This window comes from Nicotiana tomentosiformis, chromosome 7 (assembly GCF_000390325.3).
Source record: "Nicotiana tomentosiformis chromosome 7, ASM39032v3, whole genome shotgun sequence".
NCBI lineage: Eukaryota > Viridiplantae > Streptophyta > Magnoliopsida > Solanales > Solanaceae > Nicotiana > Nicotiana tomentosiformis.
In genome coordinates this window covers 61258039-61281125 of record NC_090818.1, presented here as the reverse complement: position 1 = coordinate 61281125, position 23087 = coordinate 61258039, and the positions used below count along the sequence as shown (strand labels likewise).

General features: G+C 38.7%; 1 protein-coding gene and 1 long non-coding RNA gene across 2 annotated transcripts; one reads left to right on the top strand and one right to left on the bottom strand.

Annotated features, from left to right (window-relative positions):
* The first annotated feature begins 1738 nt into the window (after window positions 1-1738).
* Window positions 1739-4664, top strand: LOC104096605 (uncharacterized). Its single transcript, XR_686388.4, has 2 exons — window positions 1739-2127; window positions 2459-4664. It is a non-coding gene; the product is annotated as an uncharacterized lncRNA (long non-coding RNA).
* Window positions 4665-13057: 8393 nt separating this feature from the next.
* Window positions 13058-22395, bottom strand: LOC138895660 (uncharacterized). The gene is made up of 6 exons (XM_070180374.1): window positions 22036-22395; window positions 21091-21405; window positions 14312-14495; window positions 13999-14170; window positions 13690-13949; window positions 13058-13368 (listed from the first exon to the last, which is right to left on the bottom strand). Exons 1-6 carry the CDS (start codon window positions 22393-22395, stop codon window positions 13058-13060), a joined length of 1602 nt encoding a protein of 533 aa, XP_070036475.1.
* Window positions 22396-23087: the final 692 nt, after the last annotated feature.

The window sequence follows — 23087 nt, the reverse complement described above, 5'->3', positions numbered from 1 at the left end:
ATTTATGCAGCTTACATGCAGTTGTTTACATTCAAAGTCAAATACTCCCATTGTACAGAGTTTTTAAATTCAAAGTCAACTACTCCCATAGCGTGGAGATACTCCAATCGTGCTGAGAATTTAAATTCAAAGTCAACTACTCCCATCACGTAGAGATACTCCCATCACGTGGAGATTCAAATTCTTCGACAGTTGCGGAACGGTACATAACTCGGCTAACAATCAAGTCAGATTCAAAGGTCCATCTCCGACATCCCAAATAATGCTCCAGAGCTCGTAGACTTCAGATTCAAGCATCCCATCGCCCCACGATCCCAAACAACGGCTACACTGCAGCCAAACATCATCATTCCTGCATGTTTACATCATATCTTAATGTATATGCATTATGATATATGGGTATGCATGTATTTTCTTTTTGCAGGTTCAAACAATACAGCGTGAAACTTCTTCTAAGCAACAAACCAAGTTACACTGATATGAGGGACAACAAACTCATAAGCGAGCCAAGGATCCAAACTCCAACTCAATCCGATCAGTAGGACTCCAAAATCGTCAAGTCTTTCAAATCTCATAATCAAGCTACAATTCAGAAGTCATTCGGGTTTCAAAATCCTTTCGTCTTGCAGTATCGTCATAACACGATACTGGGGCAATTTCTACAAGCGCCACCCTCTCCAAATTATCATTCCAGAACTACATGAGGCCTAATCCTCGTTAAGCCCGAGGTATGTTTGTGATTCAAAGCCAGAATTCGGCCCTAATCTCACAACTCATGACCATCTTTGCAATACATGCCTAGAGTCGGGACAAAATTGGTCTTTAAATTAATTTCTTTGCCCGCAAACTCTTTCATCATTTTAGGTCAAAGAGGGGCAGCTGTTGACGATCAATTTTGACTCTTCCTTTTAAAATTACATTATTTATGCTTATTAAGTAGAAATAAATGTGGTATAATATTTTCTAATCAATAATACCTATTTTTCTTAAAATATAATAGGTAATAATAATTAACAATGTTGAATTAATAGAAATTTGGTAAATATTCATAAATTATATTAATATTACTATTTGAAACTATTAAAATAACCTTCATATTTTAATAAATAAGTTTTAAAATTAATTTAATGAATCAATTTTTAATTTTTAATTATATTGCCTTTATTGCTCTAATTAACCAAAATTAGTTTCATAATTCAATAAATAAAATACTATAGTAATAATTAATTACAATAATTAATAATATATTTGGTGATTATATTTTATTATATTTAATTAAAATAATTAAGTTAATTTTTAAAAGGGTTAAAAGCTCAAAAGGCTACAACTGTAATTAATTAATTAAACTCAATGTGGCCATGTGTTAAATTCTATTCCAGCTATTTTGGCCCAAATACATGAGCCCAAACACCCCTGAGCCGGTACATACCCACCTTCTTTATCCCATGTTGGTAGTCCATGCCATTTCCTCTGAGCCAATGACATCGCGCCATGTCACCTCTCATCCACACTCACATAAGAAACACATCTCATCTGAACCATTGATCCAAATAATTAATGGTCCATGTTTAAACCAAATTTTTCCACTTATTTTAATACGTCTCAGCGATTTAACTCCGCTGTCGGATCAAAGAAATCCAACGGTCATCATTTTTTCACAATAAGCCATTTTATCTCCAACCGTTGATCACAATGATTCAGCAATGATCCAGCAACTCCCCTTCATCTATCCACATTAAACTAACCTAACCCCTTCCAACCCTACCCGACGCCCTTATTTCCCAATTCCCTCTCCTTTCTCTCGTCCACACACCCGTCAATCACCAGAACCTTGAAGTCACAAGATTCAATCATAAACCATCCATCCTGTCCCTATATCCGCGAATCCATCCGATTCATTTCCATTTTTATCACTGTAATTCGAAAACTGCAAATCAAACCCTAGACCTAAAAGTACGCAACTGAAATTCATATGTCCTTCCATCATATTTCAAATTGGAGCATGCATGTCCGATTATTATCATTATTATTCATGTCCATAGGTCAAACACAGTGACCTCTGGAAATTAGAGCTTTTCCCGATGGGTCTTCACTTTCAACGGTCGATTCGTCCACTCTTGTGCCAAGGTAAAGTTCTTTGATGATTTTCCCCCTGTTTTTCTCTGATTTCACCCGCCTTGCTATCATCATCCACACTTGTCATCATCCAATATATAATTTGAATCTGCCGGAACCCTAATGCATTGAAGGCCACTATAAATACGGCCTCAAATGCTCTCACCTAACATAAGTTAATAGATATCGATTGATATCAATATTCACCAACACCACTCATATATACACTGAGAAATCAAAAGTTCAAATTTTTTTTCTGCTAAATCTAGGTTTTAGTAGTGTTCTTCTCCAATTTATTGATTTCGTCTTTCATTTCTGGGTGAGTTATGTTGCTATGAGTTAGACTGTTGTGAGTTTATGCTTTCAAATGGCTAAGGACCAACATTCACGTGGTTTGCTGCCCTGCAGAAGGTCAGTATATACAGACTCCCCTTTTTTACTTTGAATTAATCGCATGGTTCTGTGTCCTTGATGATTACTTTGTTAATTCTCTATTGTTTAGGATAGATATTAGTGTTGTGAATCCATATTTTCCCCACCCTGTCTTTGTATGCTAGTTTCACTGCTGAATTGGAAATCTTTTGATTAACTTTACTAAGCCTCTATGATTAAGCTAAGTTAACTTTTGTGCAGATTTTGTGCATAACTCACCTCTGTTAGTTAAACAACACTTATATAAGCATAACCATGTGAGCTACACTAACTGAATCATGTTTCTTGGATTGTTCTTAGTATTTTGCATCTCCAGTGATGAGATAAACTTGACCAACTTTCTTGTGACACTGTGTTGCTATGTCCTGGTCTAGCAAACGACTCTCCCTATATTTTATGTCTTATACTTAACCTGTCCACTTTAATGACCTTGGCTGATATATTTGTAGTTGATAACCTGCCTATTTTGCATATTGAGTGATCAATGTATACCTGTTACTCTTAGAGAATGTTAAGGCTTCATGATTAATTGAATTAAATCCTATGCTAACAATCTTGTATGTGATCTGTTAGTCAAGTAATTGGTTCTATGCATGCTATCATGGAATAAAATCAGACCTTTGAACTCCTCTTAAGAACATTGTTAACTTCCCAACACTAAGCCATCTCGACATTTGTGATGCTATGTTGTTTTGCCTTAGTCCTAGGAGCATAATTGTGTCATTGCTCATGTTCTCAAGTTGATTTGTTTAGGCTCTAGTTAGCATCCTGTTCATACTACTATGATAAGGTGATATTTGTGTGCTTCTTATGATAGTTGGAAACAAAAGAGACCATATAATGAACTCTGTTAGTATGTTAGAAGGCGTGCTCTCATGTCTGAATGTGATTGACCCCTATAAGAATGCCATCTTAAGATTGCTGATGTCCTGCTAGGTTGAGCCATGATATTATAATAACCTGTATACATATTCATGCACTACGTTTTGCTAGTGAACCCGTTTGCATATCCATGTGTTAGTATACTTTGACATGTTAGCCTAACTGTTAAAACGATAAGATATTAATGAGAAGTATGCCTTCTCTTAATTATGTAGAGGGTTTTAGAAGCCACTGTGAACCTTTTTTATGATTTGAATCTACTTAGTAGAATTCTGATACATTAGACTTACAGTGGAACCAATAAAACAAACACATGTGCTCATCTCTGTATGATGCTGATAATTTAAACTACTTGTTAACACTTCTGAGCCTAAAGAGATAAGTGAAGAGGCATATCTATGTGCAGTTGACTACCTGTGCCCTATAACCTTATTTGACTATATCCCCATAGTGACTCCATGCCTGCTATAGTATCTTATACTATGATGTGGATTTTCTAAGTCAATGTTGTGCCTTGGACTGTTCTCTGTATTGTTATAAACTACAATATCCTATTTGCTTAAAGTTGGTAGATTTGTATGTGTCTGAACCTTAAAAAAGGGGTTTACCATGACTCTTACACCTACTGTTTGTATCTTGGTAATATGAAATTGCTATGTTGAGCCCTTTATTTATGTTTAAGCCTCTAAGGAAGATTAATAGTGGGTGGCTAAGGGTATTTGGATGTGAAAACTTATTTTGTGGTTATGACACCCCTCCTTGACACAAGCACTACTCGGAGTACGTGAAGCACTCGTGAGCTCTGAAGTGTCAAGGGTTCAAATGAGGGATTATATCCATAAATGAGGATTTACACCAAGCCTTTAGTCATTAACTCTTATTAATTCTCATAGGATTAACACAAATGAGGAATGACTCTACTGTATTCTTTAGCTTTTGTGCTTATCATTATGTTATTTCTTCCCCACATAGATATACTAATTATTCTCTTTTCTTTTGTACGCATGAATTCAAATTGGGCCTGATGAACCCATTTGGAGCTCAAGTCCAATTTCCAGATTTGGGTCATTTCGTTCTAGCTGAGTTCACTGCTTGTGCTGGGCCTGGCTATCAGCTGGCCCATATCGAGAGTCCAGTTCACATTTCTCCTTCCTTTAATTATACTTGTTGTTCTTTACCGCTTCTGTGTGTATACATACTTTAGAAAAACTAATCATATTGAATGTGTTGATATTTGGATTGTTCTTTTAGGGACTTAGGCAAGCCAATGCTCATAGGTAAATCAAATTAGAAATTCTGCTCACCTTAGATCTTTTAATGTTTGATCACTAATTAATTTCCAAACCTATCTTTCAAATAAATTAAAGGCCTTATCTTGTTATCACTAATGATTTTCAATAAGTTTTAGACTTTGGTAGAATCAAAAGCGAAAACAAAATCTCTTTGGAAAATGAGATTGCGGAAATAATTTAAGAAGCCGTCTTCAAAAAATTAAAGCCAAACTCAACCAAGCTTATAAAATGATGAACGTCATCGAGTTTTAAATACAAGGTTCCCATTGAAAATTAATTTGCAAATAATGTATACTCACCTCAACTTGAGATATAGTTTCAATATGGTCGATTTCTTAATTATAAATTTAAAAACAAATAACATCGTTCTTTTCAAAAGTATATACATCTTCCTTTATCAAAATAGTGAATTTTTAGATTAGACTTAGAATATTATTTATAGACTTTAAAACATAGGATTAAACAGGATATAGACATTTCTTTTCCCGAACCTAACCTAAGCCTAAGGAGCTACCTTAGGTAGATTTTGAGGGGTGCCTAATACCTTCCCCTTAGAATAATTAGAACCCTTACCCAGATCTCACCAATTATCAGACTATTAGGATAATAATCTCACAAATCTATAAGTACCCTAATATACCTTAAAATATTAGGCGGCAACTCTCTTTTTATCAACTTCAGAAGAACCATTAGTTGTATTTTATTTTGACTAGTGCAAAATAGGGTGCAACAACACTCAGTTCATGTCGCATTTCTGGAGATCCGTTCAACATGATTTGGGCAAGCAAGTTGAGTTAAGCATTACATTTCACCCTCAGACGGATAGGCATTTCGAGCAAACCATTCAAATTTTGGAGGATACACTGAGAGCCTGTGTCATAGACTTCGGAGGACAGTGTGATTAGTTTCTTCCATTAGTGGAGTTTACATATAATAACAACTATCAATCAAGCATCCAGATGGCTCCATATAAGGCATTATATGAGAGGCAATGTTGTTTTAAGGTTGATTGGTTCGAGCCCGGCGAGGATAGGTTACTGTGCACAAAATTGGTTTGTGATATTTGGAGAAGTTGAAATAGATTTAGGAGCAGCTTTGTATTACACAGTCCAGACAAAAGTTGTATGTCTATAGGAAGGTTCAGGATGTAGCTTTCATGGAGGGTTAGAAGGTTCTTCTCTGATTTTTGCCTACGATGGGCGAGATGAGATTTTTGAAGATTTTCAAGTTGGGCCCTCGGTATATTGGTCCATTCGAGGTGTTGGAGAGAGTTGGTGAGGTAGCCCACATACTTGCTTTGCCACCCAACTTGTAGGGAGTTCACCCCGTGTTCCATGTTTTCATGGTTCAAAAGTAATATGAGGATCAATCACATATATTGAATTTCAGTTTAATGCAATCTGGCTTATGAAGAAGAGCCGGTGGCCATTTTTGATAGGCAGGTTCGAAATCTGAGGTCTAAGGATGTTGCAACAATGAAGGTCCAGTGGAGAGGTCAACTAGTCGAGGAGGTGACTTGGGAGACCGAGCATGATATGAAGAGAAGATATCCTCATCTATTTGACATTCTAGGTATCATTCTAGACTCGTTCGAGAACAAACATTTGTTTAGAGGGGGAGAATGTAACAATTCGACCGGTCGTGTTGTGTATTTAAGCCCCGTTACACTATTTGATGTTCCCTATATGTGTATTTGATATTTTATGACTTGAGGGGATGGTTGGTTTGGTTTCGGGAAGGTTTTGGAGTAATTGGGACACTTAGTTCTATTGTTGGAAGCTTAAGTTATAAAAGTTAACTAAGGTTTGACTTTTGAGTAAACGATGTCGAATAAAATTTTAATGGTTCTGCTAGGTCCGGATGGTAATTTTGTAATTAAGCGTATGTCCAGATTTGGATTTGGAGGTTCCTAGGATGTTTTGGCTTTAATTATGGTTTTCGAGGTCCATTTGGGATTCTGAGCCTTGGAATAGGCTTGTGTGGTGATTTATGACTTGTGCACAAAATTTGGGGTCATTCCGAGTTAGTTAGGTATGGTTCAACATGAGTTCAGAAGTTGTAAGTTTAATTAGTTTATTAAGTTTGAATTGAGGTGCAATTTGTGATTTTGATGCTACTTTGTGTGATTTGAGACCTCGAGCAGGTCCATATCGTGTTTTGGGACTTATTGTTATTGTTAGATGGGGTCTCGATAGGCTAGGGTATGTTTCAAATAGATTATGAACCATTTGGATGTTGGATGGCATGTCTATTTCTGGTGTGCCGTACCTGCGAAACTTTGACCGCAGGTGCAAGGTCACAGGTGTTGGAGGAGTCCTTATAAGCGGAACTAGGCATGTGCAGGGGAGTCCGCAGATGCAGAGGTCTGTGCACAAATGTGCTTGCACAGGTTCGAAGTTTTGTCCGCAGGAGCGGATCCACAGAAATGGATGTTTGGTCGCATATGTGAGTGGTCAGGATTTAGTGAAACTCACAAAAGCCAGTGTTTTGTCACGTAAGCGATGCCGTAGAAGCCTTAGAATTGGTCGCAGATGTGATATCACTGGGAAGAATATTATAATCGAGGGTTTGGCTTCATTTTGGCTCGTTTGAGGTAAATATATTGCTTATTATTAGTTTGAGGGTAATTTCCCCATTGGCTATGATATTAGTTATGTGTTGGGGTGACGCACATGCGAGATGCCAAGCGTATTTGCGTGCACCATGGTTAAGATTATGATCCGGGTGGACTTTTGTCTATTATGTTCTTCGTTTTGTTATCATGCCTCTTTGATACCGTATTTTCTCCACATGTATGACTACGTGAACTATTATTCATGCTATAAACCATGTCTAGGATTTGTACTTATCTGTTTGAGACATGATAGAGTTGTTTTTGCTAAATTGAGCTGTTTGCCTTAACTTTAGTCATATATTCAGTCATGATATTATATTTGTGTATTATATCTCACTGTTTGTGAATTCTTTATATGTTATCTCTCTTGTTGTTAGTGTCCTTATTTGCATGACACAAGTTAAAGCTGAGTTATGGCATGTTCACATATTCCGTGTGATATTCTTGAGTATGGTACAACGAGATTTGAGCATATTGAGACTTGAGTTGATTGATGACTAATCTTGGGACATAGGGCCGTGTTGGTGTTAATTGTGAGGAGATGTTTGCGTCCATGCCCCGTCCTGGGCTAAGTGTCTTTGATTGTTGAGTGTGAGGTTGATTGCGAGGAACGCTTCGTTAGGGCCCATATTGGGATTTGTGATATTGAACGTTGACTCTTATTCGATCAGTGTTTGGGCTAGGATCCACCCCTCCGAAGTCAGGTATAACCCTGTGAGTGCAGGCACTTGATATGTGCTTAATAAGGGGTATATAACAGGCTCACTGACGTTGCTGAGTGTGAGAGTCTATGATGATTCAGGGGCATTGATCCAAGCACCGTGAGCGTGCTAAGTGTATGTTGAGGGGTAATTGTTCCATGCACTTTGTATGTGCTGAGACTTATGTTTACTTGATAATTACACTATGATGTTGTTGGTTTTAGCATTATACTTGTTATGCAGGCATATAGTTGTACTTTTCTCATGCTATTTGATATCTATTATCTTTAAACTTGATGCCTTGACTGATATATTTGGAAAGCATGCTGATTTTCCTCTTAAAGTGATAGATATGAACTTGATATTATTGAGCTGCTCTTCCTTTGTTATCCTTATGCTATTATTGTCTTTGCTGGTTATTGGAAATGAGTATTGGACTTTTCCAAGCTCGTCACTACTTTCCGCCCTAGGTTAGGCTTGCTACTTATTGAGTACATGGGGTCGGTTGTACTTATACTACACTATACACATCATACGTAGATCCAGGTTTTGTTAATCGCGGTAGTGTTAGAGCCAGATCTAGACTATTTGGGAGATTTCGAGGTAGCACTACTGTTTCTGATTGTTGGCCCTGAAGTCTCTTTCCTTGTTTCGTGATTATCACTGTTTAGTCTTTCGAACAATATTGTATTTGACTTAGATCATGTATTTACTCATTCGATAGAGCTTATGTACTCGATGACACCAGATTTTGGGATGGTTGTTAGTTTTATCACTATTTTGACTTTAGTTATTTATATTATTCCGCATTTGATACTATCTAATACTGCTATTTAAGTTTATTTCTGCTTGTTGGTTTTTGGCTTGCCTAGTAAGCAGTGTTAGGTGCTATCACAACTTTTGTGAGATTTTGGGTTGTGACAGCTAAATAACTCATTAACATAATGTGAACTATATAACTTGTATTACACAATGCCCATTAATTATTCATTATCTTTTTCAGTATTTCAATAACCACCAATAAAAAGGCAATCCGAATTACTAAGTTCTCGTTATGCGTATGGTCTGGGAAAGGGCTAAATTACCATTTATGGCTATTATTAGTGTTCATTAATTCTCCAACTCCCAATCATAAACAAACTTCATAAACAAACTTCATAAATACTCTTAACCTGCAAAAATACATGTCATAAATGAGTAGTGGTGGAATTACAATGAGTGAATCAAATCTTGAAAATCAAATCTTGGGGTGTTCTTGACAACCTTGATGATTTGGGAAGAAATCTATAGGTTCCAATGTTATATTATGTTAATACATGTATTTAGGAGTAGTAATTAACTCAAGACACTCCAAAGTATTACCTTAATTGAGTGAAATGATGCCGTGGATGAATGGGGATAGAGAGAGAAAAATCCTAGTCCAAGATCCCCCTTTGTCTCTTTTCCACCAATGCTGCCTTTTATAGCCCAGTGGCCTTGCACCCTCTCACACAACGTGAGTGACATAGTGTGTGTCTTCTCCTAGACCTAGACTGCTCGCACACAAAGTGTCACGGCCCAAAATCCTAACTAAGGGGTTATGATGGCGCCTAACACAACTTGCTAGGCAAGCCAACACCTAACAATAATAAGTTACATAAAACTAACCTTAAACAACATAGTATCATAAATAAAGGCAAGACGTAGAAATTACATAACTATTTTAAACCAATACAACAATCTAGTGACCTCCCAAGACTAGTGTCACTGATTACATAAGCTCCTAAAGAGTACTAAATACAAAGTTTGAAATGAAGAACAACACAGTCTGATATAACAAACAGTAGTAAAGAGAGTGAAGGTGACTCCAGAGTCTGCGAACGGGTGTCCTGCACTACCTCGAGTCTCCCTAAAGTCCAAGCTATGCACCCCTTTAAACGCCACTAGGACCCACACCTGAGTCTGTACAAGAAGTGCAGGAGTTTAGTATGAGTACAACCGACCCAATGTACTCCGTAAGAATCGAGCCTAACATTCATGAGGTAGTGATGAGGCTATGAAAAACACTTACCATATAAACCTGTACAATTAATAATCAATAGAAATAACAAGAGACATAACAATAACAATAACAAGAATAAAGGCGAAAAAGTAAAATTATTCAAATAAAAGCAGTAATAATCACGTTTCTCGAATTAAACAACCAAAACCTTTCTCAACAACTCAAATCAACGGGGATGAAACGATATCTATAAACAACATAGACAAACCCATAAAGGAGGACAATATCACAAGCTAACACTAGAATTTATAACATATATGTTGGGTGGCAACCCGATCCTCATTGCTATATTCCTGCAGCGAGCAACCAGTCCTATAATAATAATTCATATGGAAATACCCAATAAACAACGCATGGCAAAACTCGCAAAATAACATTATTAAGGAAGAATGAACACGAACATGGTACGATAGGCAACCCAATATCCAAGAGCTAGCCTCACACATATATCTCAACTAGGACTCAAACATGCCATTAACAAGTGAACAATCAAGTAGTCACACAATCTAACATAGCATAGGAGAATGAGGCATGAAACAAGTAAAGGTATGTAACAAGTAAAGGCATGAAACAAGTAACAACTAGCAACAAGTAAAGGCATGACACAAGTAAAGGCATATAACAAGTAAAGGCATGAACAAGTAAAGGCATGAAATAAACTAGTTCCCATGACAACGCATATACACTTGTCACCTTGCATATACACCGGCCCCAACACATAAACACATAGAAAATAGACTCAATTACATCCTAATTCCCTCAAGTTAAGGTTAACCAAGACACTCACCTCTTTCTGAAACAAATCGACAATCCGATACTACTTTTCCTTTAGAATAATCCTCCAAATAACTCGAATCTAGTCAAATAGTACTCAAATAAGTCAAAACAAGCTGTAGAAAACCTCCTAATCCTAAAAAGGTTTGATCTTTAACATATTTGGAAAATGTCAACCCATACCACTTGACCAAAATCTGAAATCAAGATCAAATCCTGATTAACCATTCATCCCCGAGTCCAAATATGTGATCTACTTCGAGATTCGTCCTTAAATTGAGGTCTAAATCTCTAAAATACACAATCTTATGTTACTAGCTAAAAACCCCATTTCTACTCTTTAAAATCCATAATTAGGGATGAAAGTCTATGAAGAATCATGGAAATAGATTAAAACTAGATTAAAATTATTAACCTTAGAAGTTAGGATGAAAATCTCTTCAAAGGTTGCATGTATGCGCAGTCTAGATCTCAAAAATCAACGAAAATGAGCTAAAATTCAAAACCCTTATCACTTTTCCTAGCTGTAGATGTCGTAGATGCAAAAAATACACTCCAAAAGCAACATAGCAGAAGCGACTAATTAGTCTACAAATGCGGACAAGTGTCGGTGCAATGTCACAGAAGCGATAAGGCTCTGCATAAGCGACCATCACATATGCGGTCAAAGCATCAAAGATGTGACCTCCCCCTTAGCTGAGCTCCTCGCAAGTGTGAGCCATTATCCACAGATGCAGTCTCACAACTGTGCTCAAGGCTCTATAGAAGTGGAAATTCTTGAGCTCCCCAAGTCACGTAGATGTGACCCAAGCTTTTGCAGAAGCGACCTCGCATCTATGCTTCTGACTGTCATAGGTGCAATCTGTAGCACGAGGAAAAATCTTGGAAACTGCTCTAAACCAATCCGTAACTCATCCGAGCCCCGATCCAAGCACCCAAATAAGTATATAAACCTTATACGAACTCGCTCGTAATCTCAAAACATCAAACTAACATCAAAATTCAAGAATTCACATGTTCATAACTCAAATTTTCAACTTTCAACTATAAGCGCCGAAACTATCTCCGGTCATCGGGGACCCACACTAAATATACGTACAAGTCAAAAATCATCATACGAACCTGCCAGAATTTTCAAAATACCAATTTGAGGCCGTTTACCCATAATATTGACTGTGCTCAGCTCCAACAACTTTAAAGTTTAAGAATCATGGTTTCTTTATCAAAACACATCTAGATTTTTTGGAAATCAAAACTAACCTTGCACACAAGTCATAAAAAATCAAATGAAGCAATTCAAGGCCTCAAATCACAAAAGGGAAAGTTAGAACTCAAAATGACCTATCGGGTCTTTACATTCTCCCCCTCTAAAAGAAACGTTTCTCCTGGAATGGACATATAAATGTACCTTACGAATTTCTGCTCCTCATATTGGGGTTGGACTCCCAAGTAGCCTCCTGAGTCAGCAGGCCTTTCTAGAGCACTTTCATAGAAGAAATACCCTTAGATCTCAACTTTCAAACCCGCCGATCTATAATAGCTACCAGCTCTTCTTCAGAAGCCCGATTCTCATCGAGCTACCATGTGCTGAAGTTCAATACATTCGACTAATCTTCATGATACTTTCGAAGCATCAAAATGTGAAATACCAAATGAATCTCTTGATAGATTGCATAGCAAAGCAAGCCTGTACGCCACCTCACCAACTCTCTCTAGTATCTTAAATGGGCCAATAAACCTCGGACTCAACTTGCCGTTCTTCCCAAATCTCATCACACCATTCATCAGCAAAACTATCAAAAGTAGCTTCTTGCCCTCCATATAAGCCACATCATGGACCTTTTTATCTGCATAAATCTTCTGCCTACTCTACACTGTCCGAAGATGATCGTGAATCAACTTCACCTTATCTATGGCATCATGAACCAAATCTGTACCCAACATCATAGCCTCACTAGGCTCAAACCAAATAATAGGAGAATGGAACCGCCTACCATACAAAGCCCTATACCTATTCGAATGATGGACTAATAGCTGTTGTTGTGGGCAAACTCCGCCAATAGAAGGAACTAGTCTCAATGGCCTCCAAAATTAATAACATTATCTCCCAACATATTCTCAAGGCTATGAATAGTTTGCTCAGACTGGCCATCCGTCCATGGGTGAAATGCAGTGCTGAGATCCACCTGCTTGCCCAATTCTAGCTTCATGGATCTCCGAAAGTGCAATGTGAATGGGTACCATGGTCCAAAATGATAGAAATGGACACACCATGCAAGCGTCCTATCTCTCTGATGTAGATCTGAGCCAATCTCTCCAAAGCATAAGTAGTCATCACTGGAATAAAATGCGCGGACTTGATCAACAAATCCACAATGACCCAAATAGCATCAAACTTCTTCAAAGTCCATGGTAACCCTACAAGAAAGTCCATAGTAATGCACTCCCACTTCCACTTTGCTATAGCCAACCTCTCTGCCTTTCTACTCAAGGTATCAACTACCACATTTGCCTTACCTGGATGATACAAGATAGTGATATCATAGTCTTTCAACAACTCCAACTACTTCCACTACTTCAAAATCAAAATCCCTATGCTTGAACATTTCTAGAGACTCCGATGATTAATGTAGACCTCACATGACATACTGTACAAGTAATGCCTCCAAATCTTGAGCGCGTGCACGATAGATGTCAACTTCAAGTGATGAAAAAGATAGTTCGTCTCATGAGTTTTCAACTGTGGAGATGGGTAGTCAGTCACCCTATCATCCTATATCAATATTGTGCCAAGCCTAATGCAATAAGCATCACAACACACATTATAAGGCCCCAAACCTGTGGGCAACACCAACACTGGAGCCGTTGTCAAAGAAACCTTCAGCTTTCGGTAGCTCTCCTCACACTCATCAGACCATCTGAAAGGCACACACTTCTGAGTCAAATTGGTCAATGGAGCTGCAACAGACGAAAATCCCTCAACAAAGTGACGATAGTAGCCTGCTAAACCCAAGAAAGTTCGGATCTCTATAGCTAAAGTATGTCTAGAATAATTATGGCCCCCCTCAATCTTCTTAAGATCAACCTTGATACCATCACTAGACACAACATGGCCCAAGAATGCAACTAAGTCTAACTTGAACTCACTTCAAAAACTTGGCATAAAGCTGACGATCCTTCAAAGTTTGAAGTAAAATCCACGAGTGCTGCTTATGCTCCTCTCCACTATGAGAGTAAACCAAAATATCATCAATGAATACAATCACAAAGGAGCCCAGATAAGGCTTGAACACTCGGTTCATCAGATCCATGAATGTTGCTAGAGCATTAGTTAAACTGAATGACATCACCAAGAACTAATAATGGCTATAACGAGTCCAAAAAGATGTCTTAGGGACATCCAAAGCCCTAATCGCAAAACAACCCTTCACCCGGCATAGTTTCTAGGTCTGAGACTGACCCAGACCATTCGAATCACCATTGTAGAAACTCCGTATCGGAGGTGCACATATGGGTGTAGGAGACGCACTAAATGATGGCTGCTCAGAATGAAGACCATAAGCACTATGTCCAACTAGAATACCACTAGAAACCTGAAGTGCTAACTGGACTGGCCTAACAGAATGAACTCTAACAAAAGGACCCTGCCTGTAGATGAGGCACCAGTCATGACCCAAAATTCTACCTAGTCGTGATGGCACCTAACCCCAACATGCTAGGTAAGCCAAATAATAAATAACAAAACTCGAATGACGGATCATTAATAAACATAAAATAAGAAGGTGAAAATCCATACAACTATCCCAAGGGCTGGCAGTACAAGTCATGAGCTACTAAGATTTAGATTTACAATGCTGGTATGAGAAAATACAACATTTGTTTGAATATACATAAATAGAAGTACAAATCCTAAACTACCATGAATAAGTGATAGCTTATATTTGGAACGGAGATGCATCTTCAATGCAAGCATTCATCATCCACAACAACTCAACTCTAGGATCTGCACTCAAGGTGCAGAAGTATAGTATGAGTACAACCGACATCATGTACTCAGTAAGTATCCTGACTAATCTCGGTAAAGTAGTGACGAGGTTTTTAAGTCATAAGATACTCACTTTACTTAACCTGTGATGCTCGATAACATAAACATATACACAAAAATAGTACTGAAATCTAAACATGAAGTACAAGTAAGGCCATCGGTGCACATATAGAAGATATGCACAAGCGTCGTAAACAAACTAACAATTTTGCATATAGAGAAGATATGCATTCGACATAAAATAACTCATCAATAGTTTCATATAGTGAAGATATACATGAAATATCAAGTAACCTATCAACAGTTGCATATAGAGAAGATACGCATGACTAAACAAGTCAAGTTACATAGATTGGCATATAGAGAAGATATGCACTTGATATCAAATAACCCATCAATAGTTTAACAACTTAGCATTTAGAGAAGATATGCGCCTTGCATCAATAAACATCGACCGCTGCATATAGAGTAGATATGCATGAATAAGCAAGTTAAGTTACATAAGTTGACATATAGAGAGTATATGTACCGTGAATCATTCCATCAAGTAAAGCAGCATATAGGGAAGCTATGCATAAAAGGCATGTATATGTTCCAGAACTAGAATATATAGAATATATGCACTAAATATTCATGTATACATCCAAGGAATTTGCATATAGAGAAGATACGTAAAATCTAACCACAGATCATTTTTCCATAATCTACATGTACGTCATCAAGAGAGAAATATGAGAGGATGACCATAGGGGGTTGGATCCTTATCCAGACAATCAGATGGACAACTCACGTGCCATAATCATAACAACCGCATGGACAACTCATGTGCAATAACCATAACAACCACACAAACAACTCACATTCTATAATAACTTAACCCGCATGGACCACTTATGTGCCATCAATCCAGTCCATCACACAGAAAGTAAATACGAGAATACATGTATAAAAATAATAGATATCAAATCAGATACTCATGGACCGAGAAAAATAGCATCCTAAGGTGTATGCATTGCAAAAGTGTATGACTACAATTGAGAATAGACGAGTACGCCATACAATAAGAAGTATCATGTTCAAACAAGAAATCAAGACCTATAAATGATCTCTAGCATGATTTGCGAAGTTCACGTAGTAATAAAAACATATAAAGCATGCTAGCAGGAAGGACACTATCCAAAACAAGGCATGATACAACCATAAGACTAGTCCGTTCATGTTTCATACATAGCACCCACATATACGCTCGTCACCTTACATATACGTTGGTTCTCACCCATTCCAATTAGACAAATAAAGTCATATCCTAAGGTTTATTTCCTCACAACAAGATTAGGCAAGATACTTACATTATCCAGCTAGTCTTCAACCTCAAATCATATTAAAACCTCGCTCTAGCCCTCCAATCACGCAAATGCGAGCCAATCATCAACCAAGGAAGTCAAGCAATAGTATAAGAAGTAATACCAATCAATAAATCTTTTAGTTTTTAAGGAATTCCCAAAAGGTTAACAAAAATCAACCCGAGCCCGCATGCTTGAAATTTGAAACCAATACCAAATCTCAATGACTCATAACTTGCCAAGTCCAAATATATAGTTAGTTTCGAAACCCGAGCCCAAATCCCCAAAATACACTCTCTTAAAGTGTAGACAAAAACACCAAATTTTCCTTCAAAATTCCATGTTTTAGGTGAAGAAATCCACGAGAATCAATACATAAAAACAAATCTAAGTAAAAATTTATTACCTCCAATTTAGTAGTGAAATTGCTCTTCCAAATCTCCCTCTCTCGATGTCTAGGCTCAAAATATGAAAGAATGGGTAAAAGTCGCGAAATGACATTATATGTGTCACACCCCAAACTCAGGGAGCGCGACCGACACTCAACCGAGTGAACCCGGTCAAGCAAGCCAATTGAATACTTTCTACCGAACTCACCCATGATTTTAAGAGTATACATAACTTCGTTAATTAACCAACAAGGAGATCATGTAGACAATACGAAATTCATTACCATTAGTTACTTCATTTAATAAGTCTCAAGACACACACACACACACCCCCCTTCATGGTTCAAAGTAGAATAAGTGATTCAATCACAATACAACTTGTTTAACATTCCAACACCCATATACAACTCACACTAAGTCTACGGAGCCTCTAAAGACACCAAAGAGTACAATGATAGTGCCGACAACAAGGCTCCGGCTATACCTCAAAACACGATAAGACATACAAAACAAAACATACACAACCCCGGGATGAGATGGGGCTCACCAAGTCAGCTGGGAAGAATGAGCACCCCTATCACTGGTCAATATCTTCTGCTGTGGAACCACATGCATCCATTAAATATGCAGCGCCCCCAACAAAAGGGATGTTAGTACATGTCGAATAGTACTAGTATGAAAACCAAACACCAATTTAAGAACTCAAAAGTACAATATGAATATGATGAATCAAGGCGACAATAAAATATCATAGTTAGCTGTTTAAGACAAAGCAAGCTTATCAAGAGCTGTTAATAACATTTATAGAATTTAAGATGAGATCCTCTATAACCATCTTTACACAAAGTGGACCCGCCGCCTCACCCCAATGTATACAGGTGGAGGTGTAAACACAATACGACAACTCTACTCAAGCGGCCCTGACCCCTCACCCCAATGTATAATGGTGGAGGTATAACCACAGTAACAAAAACCTACACAAAGCGGCCATGCCGCCTCACCCCAATATATGTGGGTGAAAATGCATCAACGATACCAATATCTACACAAAGCGGAGATACCGCCTCACCCCAATGTATGTGGGTGGAGGTGTAATCCCAATCACAATATCTACACAATTTTGCATAATAACTTTCACATAAATCACGACTTTGAGTTATAACATGTAGATACACAATCCATAATTTGGAATAATTCCTCAATTTACAATACAACATGATAAGAGCATTTGAAACACGAATTAAACATATATCTTTGTCAGAAAACTTATTCGGAATACTCGATTTATAATAAACATCTTGGAACTTACAAGGGTAATGGGGGGTTCAATTCTTAAAGGAGAGTTTAGCCAACATACCTCACTTGAGCTTTCTTACACTCTAAAATATTTCGAAAATCTTAGCAACTTCAATCTTTGTTAGAAATGTAACAAATTGAACCAAAATTAGGAAGATGATCATGATTCTAGCTTATTTGAGCATTTTATCAAACACTAGGTGTGCATTAAGGTTCCAAGGTCCTTTTATGGTAGATTCCATCATCCCAAACACATTATCTACCATTTTTAGCTCAACAATCTCCTTACACCTCTTTGATAGCACATGCGTGCAAGATGGACAACTCCATGCCCAAATATTATCTTACTAATTACCCATTTCTAGTTAAATTTTGAAATTGAAGATTTGGGGAAAGAAATTCTTACCTCTTTGAAGCCCTAGCAACCCTTTGATGAATTTTAAAGGTTTGATTCAAGGTAGAGTAGTGAAATCCGTAGTCCTCCGTATCATCTCTCTAAAGTCGCTCTCCCCTCTCTCTAAAACACCAGAAAATTACCCAAAAACGAACCCTTAGTCTAGATAAATGAAATGGAGGTCAAGTAATAAAAACCAAGAATTAGCACAGCTGCGCCGCATGGCACGACGCGGCAGTGAAAAATGTGCCCAGAAGCATTTTTTTGAAGAGTTCTGGAAATTGCCACAAGAGCGCCGCATGGGGTGGTGCTGCGTGTGGCGCGGTAGTGTCTACCCAGCGCGAATAATTTTTCCTTTGCTCCCCAACGCACCGTTCAACCCAAAATGTCCATACATCTGTACAATCATGACCACATAAGTCTACCCCGACACCACGAAGTCCCGTGTTTTTAGGTACAATTTACGGGGCCTTACATCCTCCCCTCACTTAAGATCATTCATCCTCGAATGAGGGCTAATGTCCACTATTAGCATCCGATGTGACTCAACTGCCATATCACACGCCAGCAGCCCTAAATTTTGACTAACTCCCTAAATTTTCAAAAGTTTTGCCAGAGTTTCCCTTTTAACTGGGCCTATCCACCTGCCATAGGACCCCAGAAACACATCTTAACAACATATACATAATCTAATGACGTAACATAACACAAAACAATGCTAACCATGTCCTTATAAGCAACATATAACCATAAAGGAACACCTTTAACATCAACTGTACAAGTGATACAAAATTTATAGGCGACAATTTCATAGAAGGATTACATAGCTATTCAAACAAATAAGGATACATCTTCTTGATCTCTTCACCGGCCTCCCAAGTAGCCTCTTCAACCTATTAGTTTTGCCATAACACCTTCACGGAGGCAATTTCTTTATTTCTCAGTTTTCAAACTTGCCTATCAAGAATGACAACTGGAATTTCTTCATAGGCCAGTTCTTCATTAACCTCAATAGTTTCAATTGGCACAATAAGCGACGGATCTCCGACTACCTTCTTCAACATAGACACATGAAATACCGGGTGCACTAATGACTTCTCAGGTGGTAGCTCAAGATTGTACGCCACCTGACCAACCTTCTGAATGATTATGTATAGTCCGACAAATCTTGGGCTCAATTTCCCTTTATTTCCAAACAACATTATACCCTTCATTGGGGAAACCTTCAAAAATACCCAATCATCTTCTTTGAACTCCAAATCTCTGCGATGAACATCCGAATAGGACTTTTGATGACTCTGAGTAATTCTCAATCGCTCCTTAATGATTTTGACCTTCTCCATAGCCTGATGCACGAGGTTTGGTCCTATCAATTCAACTTCCCTAATCTCGAACCACCCAATGAGAGATCTATATCTCCTACCATATAACGCCTCGAATGGTGCCATATGATATTTGAATGATAAATGTTGTTGTAGGAAAATTCTATAAATGGTAAATGATCATTCCATCTACCCTTGAATTTAATAACACAAGCACGCAACATATCCTTAGGCGTCTGAATAGTACGCTCTGCCTTTCTGTCGGTCTGTGGATGAAAGGCTGTACTAAGATTTACCTGAATACCCAAACCTTGCTGAAATTTCTTCCAAATGTTAGCTATGAACTGTGCCCCTTGGTCAGAAATGATAGAACTAGAGTGCCATGCAACCTGACTATTTCCTTGATATACAACTAAGCATACTCTTCCATTGTGTCGGTAGATTTAATTGGCAAGAAGTGTGCTGATTTCGTGAGTCGATCCACAATCACCCAAATTGAGTCAAACTTGCACGGAGTGCGCACTAGTCCTACCACAAACTCCATATTAATCATTTCCCATTTCCGCATCGGAATTTCTATATTCTGCGCCAACCCACCAGGCCGTTGTGTTCGGCCTTCACTTGCTGACAATTCGGACACCTCGCCATAAAGTCTTCCACATTCCTCTTTATGTCATTCCACCAATAGACTTCCTTGAAATCATGATACATCTTTGTAGAGCCCGGGTGCACGGAATACCTAGAAGTGTGAGTCTTGGCCATTATTCTTTCCTGGAGACTATCTACATTTGGAACACATAACCGCCCTTGGTACCTTAGTGTACCATCATCCATGCCGAGAGAAAAAGCTATGGTCTTATGTTTATGAATCCCCTCCTTCAATTGTACCAACAATGGATCATTATATTGCTTCTCTTTGACTTCCACAACAAGAGATGATTCAGCCCTATTTTGCACAATTACCCCTCCTTTCACTAGAGTCCGCAAGACGAACTCCCAAACTAGCCAACTGATGAACCTCCTTGGCCAACGACCTTTGATATGCCTCCAAGTAAGCCAAACTACTCATAGATTTCCGGCTAAGAGAATCCGCCACAATATTGGTCTTTCCCGTGTGATACAGGATATCGATGTCATAATCTTTGAGTAACTCAAGCCATCTTCTCTACCTTAGATTCAACTTCTTCTGTTTGAAAATATATTGAAGGCTCTTATTGTCCGTGAATATATCCAGATGGACCCCATAAAGGTAATGACGCCAAATCTTCAATGCAAATACCACCGCTGCAAGTTCTAAGTCATGTGTTAGATAGTTCTTTTCATGATTCTTGAGTTGCCTAGAAGCATGAGCTATAACCTTGCCATGTTGCATTAATACACACCTAAGCCCGATCCTTGAAGCATCACAAAACACCACAAACCCATATGTACCCTCTAGTAGGGTCCACACCGGCTCCAAAGTCAATCTTGATTTCAGCTCCTGGAAACTCCTTTCACAAGCATCAAACCATTGAAACTTACTCGCTTTCTGCGTCAATTTAGTCAACGGAGAGGCAAGGGTAGAGAACTCCTCCACAAACTTTTTATAATACACCGCTAAGACTAGGAAACTGCAAATCTCAGTTGGAAATGTGGACTTAGGCCAATTCTTCACAACTGAAATCTTCCGAGGATCAACTATAATTCCCTCGCTAGAGATGACATGACCCAAGAATGTGACATATTCCATCCACTTGACGACGTCGGTGAGTTTTTCCAGCATGATCTAGAAGGAACTTCAGAAAAAGACTGGAAAGTTAGGAACGAAGTGCTCAACCGAAATTCACATTTCAAAAACTTTGCATGCTTGTGTTGATATAAAATCTGTATAACTGTCCTGAGATGGTTGACATGGTCTTCTCGACTTCGTGAATATACAACAATATCGTCAATGAACACTATCACAAAGGAGTCAAGGAAAATCTTGAAGACTCGGTTCATAAGATCCATGAAAGCTGCCGGGGCATTTGTTAGACCAAAAGTCATCACCAGAAATTCAAAATTCCCATACCGGTTCCTAAAAGCTGTTTTCAGAATATCTTGCTCCCTGATCTTCAATTGGTGATACCCGGATCTTAAATCAATTTTGGAGAAGTACCTGGCACCTTGCAATTGATCAAACAAGTCATCTATCCTTGGCAGTGGGTACTTATTCTTGATCGTGACCTTATTAAGCTGCCGATAGTCAATACACATTCTCAGTGACCCGTCTTTATTGCTTACAAAAAGGACTGGTGCGCCCCAAGGTGACACACTCGGCCGGACGAAACCCTTCTCTAACAAATCTATCAATTGTTCCTTTAGCTCCTTAAATTCTGTTGGGCGGAATATATATAGGTTGAGTGTCTGGCATCACATCAATCACAAAATCAATCTCCCTGTCTGGTGGAATCCCAGGGAGTTCATCCGGAAAGACTCCCGGAAATTCATTCACAACAGGCACAGACTCAAGTGTAGGTGCCTCAGCGTTGATGTACGTAACCCAGACCAAATGATAAATACATCCCTTGTTGATCATCCTCGTGGTCTTAAGGTATGAAATAAACCTACCATTCAGTACCACATCATCCCCCTTCCACTCAATAACTGGCTCATTAGGAAATTCGAACCTAACGGTCCTGTTTCGGCAATCAAGTTTGGCAAAACATGAATAAATCCAGTCCATCCCCATTATTACATCAAAATCGACCATCACCAATTCAATGAGATCATCCATGGTGTCCCAACCACGCAATGTTACAACACAATCCCTATAAACCCACGCAGCCAAAATAGACTCACCAACCAGAGTAGATATAGAGAACGACTCATGAAGCTATTCCGGTTCTATCCCAAATTCCATAGCAACATAAGGAGTGATATATGACAAAGAAGAACCGGGATCAATAAGAGCATATACATCATCGGATTGGATAGTCAATATACCTATGACAACATATGGAGTAGCCTCTGAATACCGATGCCTCCACATAGCATAGAATCTGTTGGGGTCCTCCCGAATTCGGTGCACCTTCCCTAGCTACACCACGCTCTGCGAGTCCTGGGGTGCCTCCAGCTGGAGGTGCTGTGGATGTGGTAGCTACAGAACTAGCTGGCTGTGCCGCACCTCTGCCCATGATCCGGCGGGACGAACGACAATCCCTCTAGATGTGACACCTCACATCGCACCCGTATCATATAGGTAGGTCCATGAAGCAGACCCCAAAGTGCATCCTCCCACACTTAGGGCATGGGGGCCTCTACTGCTGCTAGAATCTTCCTCCAGGTCGACCCTACTGGTGGGGTCCCTTGGTGGTGCACTCATCGAAGATTGAGTGAATGACTGAGATAGCCCTGATGACCCTCCCCTAAATGCCAAGCTAACACCACCAGAAGAACTACGCAAGTTGCCGGCGGTTCGGGCCTTGC